Source organism: Delphinus delphis, chromosome 10, assembly GCF_949987515.2.
Source record: "Delphinus delphis chromosome 10, mDelDel1.2, whole genome shotgun sequence".
In the NCBI taxonomy this organism is placed as follows: Eukaryota; Metazoa; Chordata; class Mammalia; order Artiodactyla; family Delphinidae; genus Delphinus; species Delphinus delphis.
The window spans coordinates 73,102,197-73,118,818 of NC_082692.2; the positions used below are offsets into that span (position 1 = coordinate 73,102,197).

The window sequence follows — 16,622 nt, forward strand, 5'->3', positions numbered from 1 at the left end:
TGGGGACCTCTAATTCAGTGGTGATTTCTAGAGTGCCTAGAAATGGGTCAGGCCCTAGTCTGAATGCTGGGGATACAGTCCCTCCCCTCCTGGAGCTCACATCCTAGCCTTCAGATGTGTCCACCAAGTCTATGGAAGGACATCAGAAAGTATACTGAAAACTCTGCTGTTCTAATGTGTTCCCTCCTAACGTTTTACTGTATATCACTTATATGTGAAGTCTATGCCTGTACATGATACATAAGCAAAGATTTTAAAGGGTAGACCGTGAAAAGCAAGTCTCCCTCTATCCCTGACACCCATCTGATTCCCACCTCAGATGCAACCACTGTTGCTGGTTTCTTGTACACCTTCCAGTGATAGTCTGTATATAGATAAGCATCCATGTGTACATGTGTATGTTTTCCTTCCTCTCCTCCCTTCCTCCCTTCCTTCCTTCCTTCCAGGCCTTCTGTCCTCCCTAACTTTTCATTTTTAAAAATTGCAAACCTAAGGGCTTCCCTGGTGGCACGGTGGTTGAGAGTCCACCTGCCGATGGGGGGGGGACGCGGGTTCGTGCCCGGTCCGGGAAGATCCCACATGCCGTGGAGCGGCTGGGCCTGTGAGCCATGGCCGCTGAGCCTGCGCGTCCGGAGCCTGTGCTCCGCAACGGGAGAGGCCACAACAGTGAGAGGCCCGCGTACCGCAAAAAAAAAAAAAAAATTGCAAACCTAGTAGGAAAGTTAGAGGTTACCAGTACATTTCACCACACTTACTTTATTTCTCCCTCCCCTACACACACATGCACGCATGCACACACACACATGGGCAAACCCAGATGCACACACGCATGCACACACGCATGTGCACAATGCACGCACAGATGCACACACGCTCACACACACGCACATATACATTTTTTCTCTCCTCAACTTTTAAAAGTGAGTAGCAGATATTACTATTCTTTATCCCTTAATACTTCAGCAGACGCTAGGAACAAGGACGTTCTCTTACATATAAACATAACCACAATTTCATCGCCACACTCACTAATACAATAATATTATCTAATAACCAGTCCTTACTTACATTTCCCCAGTTGTCCCCAGTTTCCTTTATAGCTTAAAAAAAACTCCAGGGTCATCTTAAGGATTCCTCATTACATTTAGTTGTCCTGCCTATTTAGATCTTTTAAAGCACTTGCCTCCTGATCCTTGCTCTCTTTCTGTGTCATTCACTTCTCTGTTCTGCTTTGCTTCTTCACCTTGTCTCCTGAGATGGACTTTCTTTTTTTTAAATTAAAAAAAAAATTTTATTTATTTTTGGCCGCATTGGGTCTTTGTTGCTGCACGCAGGCTTTCTTTAGCTGCGGGGAGCTGAGGCTACTCTTCGTTGCAGTGCGCGGACTCCTCATTGCGGTGGCTTCTCTTGTTGTGGAGCACGGGCTCTGGGCGCGTGGGCTTCAGTAGTTGTGGCTCACGGGCTTAGTTGCTCCAGTGCATGTGGGATCTTCCCGGACCAGGGATTGAACCCGTGTCCCCTGCATTGGCAGGCGGATTCTTACCCGCTGCGCCATCAGGGAAGTCCCTGAGACGGAGTTTCAATACTGTCTCTCTCTTCAGCCCCTGCAGGTGTCAGCCAGCCCTAAAGCGCAGGATGGATCTTGACGTGGTTAACATGTTTGTGATCGCGGGCGGGACGCTGGCCATCCCGATCCTGGCGTTTGTAGCCTCATTTCTCCTGTGGCCTTCGGCACTGATAAGAATCTATTACTGGTAAGTTCGTTTTATAGTTCAAGTTTTCAGGAGTATCATGACCATGCCACCTTCTCTGCTCGTCCTTTTTGGTTGTGGCTGTTCAACATTTATCATGAAATATTTCAAACTTACAGAAAAGTTGAAAGACGTCCTTTCTTGAATGTTGGGAGTGTTCCTGAAGTAGTGGTAGCTTCTCCCCAGGTAAATTCTTCCAGGTTTCTGATGGTGTCTTTACTCAGGAGACCACCCTGTCTCCCAACATCACTGATTCATGGTAATTCCTTTGGTTTTTCTTGGCCGTTGGATTCTGGTCCAGTGATGTCTTGACAGGTACAGTGAAATACACTGAAAAATGAGTTAGAAAGAGTAGGATCGTGGAGATGGCATGGATAGGACAGAATGGTTTTAGATGTTTTTAAAAGCAATCATTAGTCGCGCCCACCCAGGGACGCCAAAAAAAAAAAAAGTGTTCATTAGTAAAGTGACGGAAAAGAAGTTTCCAAAACTTCTGTCATTCTTGAGTCACCTTTATGCTTCTTGCTCTATCTGCATACCACCTCTACTTTTCTTTTGTATTTTCTTTAGAGTGACTTTTTAAGAAAACCTTCAATCAGTTTAAGAGTGACATATCACTACCTTAAGTGGAAAGCTTGCCATACATACCAAAAATATTAAATTAATATAAGAAAGTAAAAATAAGCACAATGCCATTAAACTCTGTTCATAAATTCTAGCCTAGATACCATTGCCTACCAAAGACTCTCTCCTTTCTCTGTGTTAAAAAGTCTGAGAGGTGTGAAAGGTATAGAGCCTTTCTCCTTGATGGAATCAGAAGGTTAACAGTTGAAAAGAGAGAAGCTTTCTCATGATGTGCCTCAGGGACTTTTCATGCCACAGTCCATTTACCAAATAAAATCACCTCTCACACTCCCATGGTTTCATCCCATGATGAAGGAAATACTGAAATAGACCTGGTTCCTCTCTGTGCCATAGGGAAGCACACTGAGATTTAATCACAACTTCTGAAACTTAGGACTGCGTTCTGTGCCCTGAGAAAAGAATGCAGGGAGGTTGTGCCTGTGCCCTTTCTCTGCCCTCCGTTCTGGCTCCCTTTTGTTTCATTAGAGTGTGGAATTTTCCGCCTGCCAGCCAGGCTCTGATCCTTGAAAAGAAGCTAATTGAACAGAAGGGAGCTTTCATGTTTCACTCACTCTTGTGGGGAGGTGATGACCCCTTCCTAGGGTCACGCAGGACCCACCTCCGCATTGATGAAGCTAAGACTCTGCCTGCTTAAATGCCATAGCCCTTGAAGCACTGGCAGTAGGAGTGCTTTGGGGCCAAGGCTCCCATGTGGCCCCTGACGTGGAGAGGCCAGAGTGGTGTGCCCCTCTCCACCCTTGAAGTGAAGCAGAGAATGCCGTTCAGCGACGTGACCCATAACCACGTATATGGCTGCATGCAGAGGTGTGATCATTCTACCCACCGCATGCGGAAACCAGCCTCTGCTGCAGAGCCCCCCAACACCCAGTTCCTTGGGCCATCGTGGAGAAGGCTTTCAGAGTCAGAATGTTAGAGTAATTTTGATGCTTGATCTTTCAAGAGAAAATTAACTTCATAGCAAATAATTGACTTTTTTGAGTTAAAATTCATATAATTTAAACTTCACCATTTGAAAGTGTACATTTAATTGGCTTTCACCGTACTGTGAATTACCACTATCTAATTGAGAACATTTCCATCTCCCCCAAAAGAACCCCCATACTTGTTAGCAGGTACTCCCAGTTTTCTCCTCTCTTCATCCCCTGGTAACTAGTAATCTACCTTCTGTCTCTTTGGATTTGCCTGTCGTGGACATTTCATATAAACGAGATCGTACAATTTGTGTTTTTTGGGGGTCTGGCTTGCGCTTTTCAAGGCTTACCCATGCTGCAGCGTCTATCTGTACTTTGTTCATTGTGATGGCTGAATAATGGTCCATTGTATGGTTATACCACATTTTATTTATCCAAATGGACGTTTGCGTTGTTTCCACGTTTTGCTATTATGAATAATGCCTCATAGCAAATAATTCACTCTTATGAACAAGTAATACCACCAAAACCCAGAGAGGCCCCACAGAGAACATTCAGTCCTTTATTATCTGACAGCGCAGATGCAGGTGACCTAAAGCCTGCCCATGCCTGTCACTTCACTCAGAGCTGTAGCTGGAGGATGAACACAGATCTCTTTATTTTGTGAACTCAGCCACACAGGCCAAGAAGAAACCCAGTTGGCTGGGGAGGATGAAAATCCTAGAAATCCTTTGGGATTATGCCGGGTAGCGCTGTGGCAGAGGGGCTGTGATTACGGTAATAGCACCTGTAATGCCATTGCAGGGTCGCTGGAATTCCTGTGAGCGGCTTCCCCCACCCCACTGAAACGCACAGCCTGTTTGCTTCACATCACCTCACTGCAAGTGACACTTTCACAGTGGTTGTCATAGGATGAGCAGCTTTGCTGTGAGCCACTTAATGTCCCTTAACCACAGCTGCTCCTCCAAAGGCCTTCATTTACTCAGCTGCCCGTAATGACCACCCAAAGGTTCACCCTGCAGACCTGGCTTAGCCAAGTTAATTTTCAGGATTGCGATGTGAACAGGAACAGCAGGCAGTAGAGGTAGCTGGGCATCCCTGATACCCCAAGCCACGCTGCCGAGTGAGCGTATGGGTATGAGGAAGGCATCTCGGGGCGCTCTCGCCTGGACTTCCCTCTAGGTCTTCTGAGTTCCTCAGGGGCACAGACCCCCCGGTGGGTCACAGCCAGCCTTCAGAGAATTCTCTCTGGGTCTAAGTGTCCCTGGAGCATGGCTAGCACAGTTCCACAGAGATGGGGACTGTGATAGCTCCTTCAGGAGATGGCGAACACGTGGCTGTGAGAGTCCACAGGCAGCCACACTGGAGATGCCGTGGCCACTGTGGGTGACATCAGGGGCTGCTCTGGCTTTCGTTTTCTAAACTGTCAAAACTGTTCACCGGGGCTTCCCTGGTGGTGCAGTGGATGAGAGTCCGCCTGCCGATGCAGGGGACGTGGGTTCGTGCCCCGGTCTGGGAAGATCCCACATGCCGCGAAGCGGCTGGGCCCGTGAGCCATGGCCGCTGAGCCTGCGCGTCCGGAGCCTGTGCTCTGCAACGGGAGAGGCTACACAGTGAGAGGCCCGTGTACCGCAAAAAAAAAAAAAAAAAAAAAGATAAGAAATCATACATATAAGAGAGAGAAGAGGATAATTGGAAAAGAAGAAACAAAACTGATGTTGTTTCTGATGGCATGATTGTGTACGTAGGAAGTCCAGAAGAATCTATCGATAATTTGTTAAAATTAAAAATGTGAGGGGCTTCCCTGGTGGCGCAGTGGTTAAGAATCTGCCTGCCAATGCAGGGGACACGGGTTCGAGCCCTGGTCCGGGAAGATCCTACATGCTGCAGAGCAACTAAGCCCGTGCACCACAACTACTGAGCCTGCACTCTAGATCCCGCGAGCCACAACTACTGAATCCACACACCACAACTTCTGAAGCCCGTGTGCCTAGAGCCCATGCTCTGTAACAAGAGAAGCCACCGCAATGAGAAGCCTGTGCACCACAACGAAGACTAGCCCCCGTTCACCACAACTAGAGAAAGCCTGTGCACAGCAACGAAGACCCAAAGCAGCCAAAAATAAATAAATAAATAAATAAATGTGAATTTGGCAAGATTGCTAAATACAAGATAAGTAAACAAAAATCAGTTGTATTCTTATATAATAGCAACAAACAAATAGAAAATGAAAATATCTTGTATCAACAAATATAAAATACCTAAGAATAAATCTAAAGAACTATGTGCAAAGCCTTTACTCAGAAAACTACAGAGTATTAGTGAGAGAAATTTTGAGCGACCTAAATTAATGGAGGGGATAGACAATATTTGTGAGTTGCAAGACTTTCCAATAGAGAGATGTCAGATTTCCCTACAGTGACCTGTAGATTCAGTGTACACACGTTTTAAAATCCCAGCAGGTTTTTTTCTTATGGAATTTAATAAACTGATTCTTACATTTATAAGGAAAAGCAAAGAGCCAAATTAAGCAAGACAGGGCTTCCCTGGTGGCGCAGTGGTTGAGAATCTGCCTGCCAATGCAGGGGACACAGGTTCGAGCCCTGGTCTGGGAAGATCCCACATGCCGTGGAGCAACTAGGACCGTGAGCCACAACTACTGAGCCTGCGTGTCTGGAGCCTGTGCCCCGCAACAAGAGAGGCCGCGACAGTGAAAGGCCCACGCACCATGATGAAGAGTGGCCCCCGCTTGCCGCAACTAGAGAAAGCCCTCGCACAGAAACGAAGACCCAACACAGCCAAAAATAAAAATAAATAAATAAAAATTAAAAAAAAAAAGTAAAAAAAAATTAAGCGAGACAGTCTTGAAGGAGAACAATATTAGATGATTTACACTACCAGCTATCAAGACTAATTATTAAGCAATAGCAGTCAAGACGGTGAAATTGGCACAAAGGACAAATAAACCAACGGGACAGGAGAGTCCGGTAGCAGGTGTACATAGATACGGTCTCTTGAATTGTGACAGGTAGCACTGCTCTGCAGCAGGGAAAGGGGACTAGGTTAACTAGATATCCATCCTCAAAAAAGTCAAACTTGACCCCTTTGGCAGGTAGAATTACTAAAACAGCCCCACCAAGAACTACCTCCATAATCCCCAGAACCTGTGAGTATGATGAAATATCACTCCCACGGTTATGTCGTATTGTATACACTTGACCTAAAGACGGGGAGATCATGGCCAATAAACATGTGAAATGATGATCAATTTTGTTGGCCCTAAGGGATATTCAAATTAAAACCACAGTGAGATACCATTTCACACCCATCAGAATGGCTAAAATGAAAAGGGCTGACTGACAATTCCAAGTATTGGCAAGGATGTTGTATTAGTTCCCTAGGGCTGCTGTAACAAATTGCCACAAACTGGGTGCCTTTCAACAACAGAAATTTATTCTCTCACAGCCCTGGAGGCTAGAAATACTAAACCAAAGTGCTGGCAAGGTTGGTTCCTTCTGGACTCTCTGAGGGAGGATCTGTTCCATTTCCCCGTCCCTAGCGTCTACTGGTTGCCAGCAACCCTTGGCATTCCTTGACTTGTAGTTGTGTTACTCCAGTCTCTGCCTCTGTCTTCACATGGTGTTCTTCCTTCTGTGTGTTTCTGTGTCCTAATTTCTCTCTTATAAGGACACCAGTTGCATTGGATTTGAAGCCAGCCCTAATCCACCATGACCTCAACTTAACTTGACTACATCTGCAGAGACCCTATTTCCAAATAAGGTCATATTCACGGTTTCCAGGTGGACATGAATTCTAGCGGGATACTATTAACCCACTACAGATTTGCAACAACTAGAATCTGGTGTATTGTTGACTGAAGTGTAAACTGGTTCATCCACTTTGGAAAACTGTTTGACAAAATGACCCACTGATTTCACCCAACAGAAGTGTGTATATGTATTGATCAAAAGATATATACAAAAATGTTCCATAGCAGCTCCATTTATAACACCTCCAAACTGGAAATACCCAATGTCCATTAATACTGTAATAGATAAATGAATTGAGGTATAGTCATACCATTATTCACACAATGGAGTACTATATAGCTACGAAAATGGAAAGAAGTAATGCTACATTTTACAACATGAATGATCCTTACAAACATAATATTGAGTGGAAGGAGTCAGATACAAATAAGAACTTATTGTATGATAAAATTCTAAAACATGCAGAACTCTCCTGTTTGAAAATGAGGTAGTGGGTACCTTTAGGAGGTATTAATGGGGAGGGGCATGAGGTGAATATCTGGGATGCTGGTCGTAGTCTAGACCTTGATCTGGGTGGCAGATAATGGGTTCATTCACTTTGTGCAGATTCATCAGGCTGTACACTTACAATATGTGTACTTTTCTGTATTATTTATACTTACATTGAAAGTTTCTCTAAAAAATAACAATGAAGGATGTAGAGAAATTGGATCCCTCATATACTGCTAGTGGAGAATGTGAAATGATGTAACCACTTTGGAATACAGTCTGGCAGTTCCTCAAAAGGTTTTTTTTTTAAAAGCTACTATATGACCCAGGAATTCTACTCCTACATGAACTGAGAACACCCAAGAGAACAGAAAACATATGTCCATAGGAAAACTTGTATATGTATGTTCGTAGTGGCACTATTCCTAATAGCTCAGAAGTGGAAACAACCCAAATGTCCATCAACAGATGAATGGATAAACAAATATGGCATATCCATATGATGGAATATTATTTAGCCTTAAAAAGGAATAAAATACTGATATATTCTATAATGGATGAACTTGAAAACACTCTAAGTGAAATACGCCAGACACAAAAGGCCACATATTGAATGAACCCATTCATGGGAAATGTCTAGAATAGGCAAATGCATAGAGACTTGAAGTAAACTGGTGGTTGCCAGTAGCTGCAGAGGAGAATGGTGAGTGAGTGCTCATGGGTATGGATTTCTTTCTTTTTCTATTTTAATTGTGGTAAAATATACACAATATAAAATTTACCTTTTTAACTATTTGTAAGTATATAGTTCAGTTGGGTTTCTTTTTTTTTTTGAGATTGAAGCAGTGCAAGCTTTATTCAATGGCCAGAGAATGGAGAAGTGGGAACTTAGTTTACAGCTGTCAGCTTAGTTCACAACTATTACCTTAATGGCGAGAAGGATTTGCTTTTCTGGGGATATAGTTGTTTTACAATGTTGTGTTAATTTCTGCTGTATACAGTGAAGTGAAGTAGAGTACCCTATGCTCTACAGCAGGTTCTCATTAGTTATCTATTTTATACATATTAGTGTATATATGTCAATCCCAATCTCCTAATTCATCCCACCCCACCCCCCTTTCCCCGCTTGGTGTCCATATGTTTGTTCTCTACATCTGTCTCTATTTCTGCAGTCAGGTTTCTTTTTGATAAAAATGTTCCAGGATTAGTGGTGATGGTTGCACAACTTTGTGAATATACTAAAAACACCTCAGTCGTACCATTTAAAAGGGTGAATTTTATGGTATGTAAATTATATCTCAATAAAAAGAAATGTATATTCAACATCCTTGTCCTTAGGGAAATGCAAATGAAAACCACAGCGATATACTACACACACATTAGGATGGCTATTATTAAAAAAATGGAAAATAGCAAGTGTTGGTGAGGATGTAGAGAAACTGGAACCCTTGTGCTTTGCTGGTAGAAATGTAAAGTGGTATAACTACTGTGGAAAAGTTTAGTGGTTCCTTAAAAAGCTAAACACAGAATTACTATGTGATCCAACAATTGTACTTCTATACCCCAAAGAATTGAAAGCAAGGACTCAAACAGATACTTATATACCAATGTACATAGCAGCATTACACACAATTGCCAAAAAAATGGAAACAATCCAAATATCCATCAATAGATGAATGATAAACAAAATGTGGTATATACATACAATGGGATGTTATTCAGCCTTAAAAAGGGATATAGTTCTGATGTAGGGTACAACATGGATGAACCTTGAAAACATTATGCTAAGTGAAATAAGCCAGACACCAAAGAACAAATGATTCCACTTATATGGCTATAATATTTGTCACAAAATTTTCCACAGTTTTCCCTGGAATTTTGGCAAATGATATATTTGAAGGACAGAATCTTTTTTATATAATAATAAAACTACCATTTATTGAATATTTCCCGTGTGTTGGGCATTGAACCAGAATTTGTAATGGATTATCTCTTTTAATCTTAACCATATATATCCTTAGTAGAATGCAACATTTTCCCATATTATAGATGAGGAAATTGAGTTTCACGATCATATAGCCAGTAAATGAATGAGCTGGGATATGAATGAGTGAACAAATTACCATATCATATTTGATATCATGAAATATGTATGTTTTGTCATAAGAAGAGCTGTTAAGCTAGCCAGTTTTATTGTATCTTTAATGTTTTCAATAGGCAATATATTCATTGAAAAAGTACTAAAAAAAGCATGGTAAGTCTGCCTCCCACCGCTGTTCCCTCTCCACCTACTTCTCACAGTATTTCCCACCTCCGCTCCAGATACTCATTTTAATAGTACCTTGTATATGCTCGCATGCATTTTGTATGCAGGTATGAGTAAATATGAATATATATCCTCATCTCCCTCTCCCTTTATTTTACACAAAGGGTTAAAGTTGGTCCATTTAGGCTATTTGCTATTGTAAGACTTGGCTACCTCTTTGGTGCAAAGTATACCACAAAGTGAATCTCTGATTGAATTAATTATCTTTCATCTTGGAGAGATTCTTCATGCAGAGAGTTCAATTTGTTTAGATGGTAATTTCATATTGAAATCAGTTTCAGGCCAAACTCCAGCACTGCCAAGTCTTATGTAACCAACAGAAGCTGAGCTTTCAACCAGCTGCCATATGTTGTAAGGAATAAAACCAGAGGACTGATGAGATAATTCTTATGAAACAAGTTCTCACTGTCAGAGTCTCTAGGAAAAATATATCTGGAGTGGAAGGCAGGGGAGGGCATATGACCTTTATCAAGCTTATCCACCATAGTGGAAATTATGTCTGTACAAAATCAAATGTTTGTTACCATAAATTCTGCATCACAATTAAAATCCAAACAGTTTTTTTTTTTTTAAGCAGTCAACTCAATCAAAATCCAATACTTGAGAATGAATAGCTTCTTTGAAACCACACTAACACTTAAATATGGTTAAGACTCTGATGGCCAGTCTTTGTGTCTGAGTGATTCCCTGGGCCCAGCAAAGGGACCACGTTTCCAGAGCCCTGAAGACAAGGGATAACACCCCAAAATATGGTCTGATTTTCCACTCCATGTTCATTGGCCAGGCAGCTGCTAAGAACAAAGGCTGCATCTCCCAATACCTGGCCAACAAATGCAGTATATCCTCATAAATTGATTGCTTCTCTCAGGTGCCCTCAAGTGTATTTGTGGAGAAGCTTCAAGAACAAGTCAAGGAGCAGCTGTCCTTCTATGAGACTGGAGAGATTCCATGAAAGAATCTGGATGTCATGAAGGAGGCAATGGTTCAGGCAGAGGAAGCCACCGCTGAGATTACTAGGAAGCTGGAGAAACAGAAGAAACACTTCAAGAAGGAAAAGAACAGCTGGCTGCAGTTCCCCTTGCATCTTCAGAAAACAGCGTCAGTGCTCAGGGGGAGTGCAAGCAGACAAGTGCAAGACTCAAAAAGAAGAAAGTGAAAGCCCCAGGAGGCTTCTCAGGAGAATGGCACGGAAGATTCGTCGGTCTCTTTCTCCAAACCCAAGAAAAAGAAATCTTTTTCCAAGGAGGAGCTAGTTAGTAGTGATCCTGAAGAGACAGCCGGCAGTGGAAATCTTCCCAAGAGGAAGAAATCTTTCCCCAAAGAGGAACCAGTTAGTGACCCTGAAGAGTCAGAAAACAAGAGTGTCCCAAAGAAAAAGAGGAAATTCTCCAAGGAGGAGCTGTAAGCTGTGGACCGGAGGAGGCTGCTGGCAGCAAGAGCAGCAGTTCCAAGGAATGAAAAAGTTCCAAAAGCTCCCCCAGGAAGATTAGAATGGACCTTTCCCTGGTGGGGCGTAACCTGCAGCGATACTTCCCAACCCATCTCCTGTATCCCAATAAAAACAAATTCACAAGAATAGATAAATAAATAAGGTTAAGACTCAAATGCAGAAATTTGGTTGGTTGAAAGGCTAATTAAACTTCCAGCTTGCTCAAATAGAATTACAAATAGGCCAAGTAGTGTTTTTCACAGCAGTCACTGGAATCACCCACACTGGACAGCTGTGAGGTATGTTGAGTCCTGAGACAATAAGGAATCCAGGCGTCCATCAGACAGCCTCCTGTTGTCCTTTCTTGCCATCCAGAGATTTGTGGATGTGGAATGACACCACCGCCAGCAAGTGCAGCCTTGATGAGTCCGATTCTTCATCTCCATGAGTAGCGAGTTGTAGGTGACAAGAGGTAACACACTTTACCTTTAAGTCTTCTGATGCATTTCCTTCCAATTAAAGTACCTCTGCAGTGAGGTCCTCTAGGACTCCAGGGCGACTGCCCTGTACCCAGAGTCACTGACGCCTGCACGTCCACAGCTGCTCGTCCCAGATTTCAGGTGTCAATGAACATGGCCCACCAGGAACCGCAAGCTGGCTGTCTTCGAGGGGAAACCACCTTTGTCTTGGCATTTCTGGAGTCCTTCCCAGCCTTACCACCAGCCGTTTCCAATTCTGTGAAGCTCAAAGAAGCAAGGCAGAGAAATGGCTCAAGTCAGACACCCAGTGAGGTCCCATTGCCTGCTCCTTCTTTGCACTGCGGTTCAAAACTGCTAGAAATTCATGTTAATAAAGGGTTATTATGTGTCATGCTTCTTAAGAAAACACCCCCTTTTCCCTTTCTAATAGACTGCTTAGTAACATATATACATGTTACTTACAGAATATTCATGTAAGGTGCTTTCTGGATGGTTTGGCTCAGTGCTCCTTGAGGGTGAAGCTCTGGGGGCTCCAGAGACCTGCGTGGAGGATGAGGGCTGGGAAAAGTGTTGGTCTTACTTCAGAGTGAGACTACAGAGTCCCCCTCCCGAAGCTGCTTCTCTGGAGCTCAATGACTTTGACTTGCCTGTATTTTCTGTCCCCAGGTACTGGCGGAGGGCACTGGGCATGCAGGTGCGCTATGTGCGCCACGAAGACTATCAGTTCTGTTACTCCTTCCGCGGCAGGCCTGGGAACAAGCCTTCCATCCTCATGCTCCACGGATTCTCTGCCCATAAGGACATGTGGCTCAGCGTGGTCAAGGTGCAGTCCTAGAGCCTTCTCTCTTCAGAGGGTGTCACTCAGTCAAGAAGAGGTTTCCACTTGGACACGATGTCATCAGCAGGGGTAGAAAGCAAGGGGAACCCAGAACTGTGGCTCAAATCATCCTAAAATTAATGCAGTATATTATTCAGATCCTTTTATCAGACAAAATTTACTGAATTGAATGTTATTTGTAAAATCTGTGCCTTAAAAATCATTTCACCGTATGAGTATTTCTTAGGGAAGATTCCTGACACTCACCTTCATCTCAGGCCTGTCATGACTATCAAGATCCAGCTTTAAAAATTCACTTGTTTTTTTATTCTCCAAGATTCTCCTCTTCCTTCCCCTCCTCCTCCCTTTTCTGTTTCTCCTTCTCCCCTCCCCATCTCCTTCCGTCTTCTTTCTATTTCTGCTTTTTCTTTTCCTTAGCCCTTTAGAGAAACAGTCTTGATCTGGCAGCTTTCTGGGATAGTTTTCCAAATCACTCCCTTTCTGTCCTGGTTTACTTGGGTGTGGCAAGTTGCTTTACTGGTAAGAATGAACAGCTGGTGAAGATGGGGGCTGGGAGAGGTCTTGGGAGGGAAGCACCCCAGGCTCCCACCTCAAGCAGGACCATACCCGAATGACCCCAAGTATGCTTCACACCAGGAGGAAAAGGCTCATACATCCTCTGCTTCCTTATGTTCTTTTTCTTTTTTTTTTTTTTTGGCGGTACGCGGGCCTCTCACTGCTGTGGCCTCTCCCGTTGCGGAGCACAGGCTCCGGACGCGCAGGCTCAGTGACCATGGCTCACGGGCCCAGCCGCTCCACGGCATGTGGAATCCTCCCGGACCGGGGCATGAACCCGTGTCCCCTGCATCGGCAGGTGGACTCCCAACCACTGCGCCACCAGGGAAGCCCCTTCCTTGTGTTCTTATTTCCAAATCTCACTATGAGGACAGTCATCCTCATGCCTTAATGAACCTCTCACTTGCTGTCTCCATATATAACTGGATCTTTCATATAACTGGATATTTGTTTATTGATAACAGATGTTATAACTGGATATAACTGGATATTTGTTTATTGATAACAGATGTTTCTCAGATTCCTGGTTAAATGTGGCACATATTTAAATGGAAGAAGGTGTTTAGGATAAAAATACCCTAGGAATTAGACCTAATGCATGAAAAAAAAAAAGTTGAAACCAGAATTAGGACGATCAGACATGGTTCTTAGGAAAAGCATTGCTCCCGTGGGCTCTGGAGCTGGACAGGACTCTGGGAGAGCAGAACTATCCCTTATAGTCCCAAGTCAGTGGCTGCGTGACTAGAGTTAAGCGTGGAAGGGGTGAGGGAAAGGAGAAGGATGTAGTACCTGCCAGCTGGTGTCAAGAAAGAGCAAAGGGCGCAGGCCTGCTACCCTGACCTTTGTCCCCCTTTTCCAGTCATTCCCCCGAGTCCCCTTCCATTTCTGTATTAGATTTGGGGGGTTCCTGCTCCCTAGAAGGCTACTGGCAATGTTTATTCACGTCAGATGTTACTAGGGTAAGATACTGGGTGGTCCAGGTTCATAACCTCCCAGGGAGTGGCTGTCCAGGTCACTTGGTAAGTAGGGGTAGCCTCCCCAGAAAAATGGGCAGACATGTTCTACACTGCACGTACTGACAGTCTGTGCCTGTGTATCCTCAGTTCCTTCCAAAGAACCTACACTTGGTCTGCGTGGACATGCCAGGACATGAGGGCACCACCCGCTCCTCCCTGGATGATCTGTCCATAGATGGACAAGTCAAGAGGATACACCAGGTAAGCAGGAGGCTCCACCAAAGATTGCCCAGGTGGGTCTTGCCCACTATTGCATGCCCGAGTCTGAAGAGCAGGCAAGGGAGTTCCGTTCTGACTCAACCATTCTCCAATGCATCCTGTCTGCAAGTAATTGCAAACAAAATGGCAGCAGCCCAGTGGTGTCCTTGGTCAGCTGTGGAGGACCAGGGCTTATTGCAGGCTGTTCTCCTCTAAACCTATTGCAGTTGTTTCTAAGGAAATGCCATCTGGGCGTTTTCTCAGCTCTTCAGAAAGGGAGTTTAGAATTCCTCAAGACCACTTCATTTTTTAGAGTCTATTTTTCTGCTTACCAGCTCCATGATGACAATGACAGCATGTCTGCCTACTTGTAGAGGATGGGGAGGGTGCTCTTTGCATTTTGTTCTAATTCAGTATCTATCTTCAGCCCCCTCTGACTGGGCTTTCAAGGTCTTGGGGCTCATGAACTATTTCAAAATTTAGTGGTTCCTAAGCTTCAAATTGACATATTTTCCCCAGTTGAGGATATTTATTTCATGCCTGCCCCTCTCCCCCCATTGAACTGTGTATTCTGTTGAGGTCAGGAACCTTGTTTCTTTGACTCTTTGCTGTATCCTCAGCAGCTGACCATAGTTCCTTGTACATAATAGACATCCAGTAAATATTTTTTAGGTGAATGGGCAGATGGGTGGATAGTTGGTTGAATGGTTGGATAGATGGAAAGTTGGATGGATGGTTGGATGAATGGTTGGATGGTTGAATAGACGGATGGGTGGATCGTTATCTGAATGGATGGTTGGATGGATGGGAAGGCCTGTAAATTAGGGCAACAGTCAGCAAACTGTGGCCTGTGGGCTCTGTTTGGCCTGCCACCGAGTTTTGTAAGGTAAGTTTTACTGGGACTGAGCCACACTCACTCGTTAACATGTTGTCTTTAGCTACTTTTGTGCTACGACAGGAGAGTTGAATAGCTGCAACAGAGGTCATGTGGCCCACAAAAATTTTCCCAAGAAAATATTTACTCTCGGAACCTTTATTTTAAAAGTTTGCCGACTGATGAATTAGGAGAATCCTTGTTGATTTTATACTTACAAATGACCCTTCAGTAACCTGTGTCAGGTAAAGAGAAGTACATGCATGTAACAGGGCTCATCCGGATAATAGATCCAGTAGATTCCAGATTCCCTTTCATCAACAGTCCTTTTCACTTGTCCCCATAGGAAGTACAGAGGTTTTCTACTCTGTAATCACCGTTGTCATTGTCCACAGCTGTATAACCAAGCCTCTTTCTCATTTCCCTTCCTAGTTTGTAGAATGCCTCAAGCTGAACAAAAAACCCTTCCACCTGATAGGCACCTCCATGGGCGGCCACGTGGCTGGGGTGTATGCCGCTCACTACCCATCAGATGTCTGCAGCCTGTCTCTTGTGTGCCCTGCTGGTGAGTTACGAGGCTGAAATAACCCTATGAGTGACTTGAGCACAGCGGGGTCTGAATCTCTGAAGACATAAATGGCAATGTCTGCTCTGTTTTTTTTTTTCTGTGGTACGCGGGCCCCTCACTGTTGTGGCCTCTCCTGCTGCGGAGCACAGGCTCTGGACGCACAGGCCCAGCGGCCATGGCTCACGGGCCCAGCCGCTCTGCGGCATGTGGGATCCTCCCAGACCGGGGCACGAACCCATGTCCCCTGCATCGGCAGGCGGACTCTCAACCACTGTGCCACCAGGGAAGCCCTGACTGTTCTTTTAGAATCATCTTTTTGACGATATTTTAGAGGTACTAATCAGATTGCTTCAGTGATAGATACAATAGTTGTATAACCATAATCATAACCATATTGAGTTTTTTTTAATTTTAACATCTTTATTGGAGTATAATTGCTTTACAATGGTGTGTCAGTTTCTGCTTTATAACAAAGTGAGTCAGTTATACGTATACATATGTGCCCGTATCTCTTCCCTCTTGCATCTCCCTCCCTCCCACCCTCCCTATCCCACCCCTCTAGGTGGTCACAAAGCACCAAGCTGATCTCCCTGTGCTATGCGGCTGCTTCCCACTAGCTATCTATTTTACACTTGAAAAATATGGAACGCTTCACGAATTTGCATGTCGTCCTTGAGCAGGGGCCTTGCTAATCTTCTCTGTATTGTTCCAATTTTAGTATATGTGCTGCTGAAGCGAGTGCTTGAGTTTTAAAATACAGAGCCAGCCTTGTT

The 16,622-nt window shown here is 44.1% G+C and overlaps 1 protein-coding gene, 1 non-coding gene and 2 pseudogenes across 4 annotated transcripts in view; 2 read left to right on the plus strand and 2 right to left on the minus strand.

Annotated features, from left to right (window-relative positions):
• ABHD6 (abhydrolase domain containing 6, acylglycerol lipase) overlaps positions 1–16,622 on the plus strand; it is a 53,794-nt gene that overhangs the window by 24,624 nt on the left and 12,548 nt on the right. For all 3 annotated transcript variants that reach the window (XM_060022753.1, XM_060022754.1, XM_060022755.1), the window contains exons 3-6: positions 1,602–1,754; positions 12,467–12,623; positions 14,297–14,410; positions 15,714–15,846. In XM_060022753.1, the coding sequence (XP_059878736.1) occupies positions 1,636–1,754; positions 12,467–12,623; positions 14,297–14,410; positions 15,714–15,846 (523 nt within the window). In that variant the 5' untranslated portion in view covers positions 1,602–1,635. The remainder of the gene's footprint in view (positions 1–1,601; positions 1,755–12,466; positions 12,624–14,296; positions 14,411–15,713; positions 15,847–16,622) is intronic.
• On the plus strand, positions 10,235–11,625 carry LOC132431714 (nucleolar protein 56 pseudogene; annotated as a pseudogene).
• On the minus strand, positions 11,661–12,273 carry LOC132431860 (histone H2A.Z pseudogene; annotated as a pseudogene).
• LOC132433037 (U6 spliceosomal RNA) lies at positions 16,485–16,591 on the minus strand. Its single transcript, XR_009521076.1, has one exon. It is a non-coding gene; the product is annotated as a U6 spliceosomal RNA (small nuclear RNA).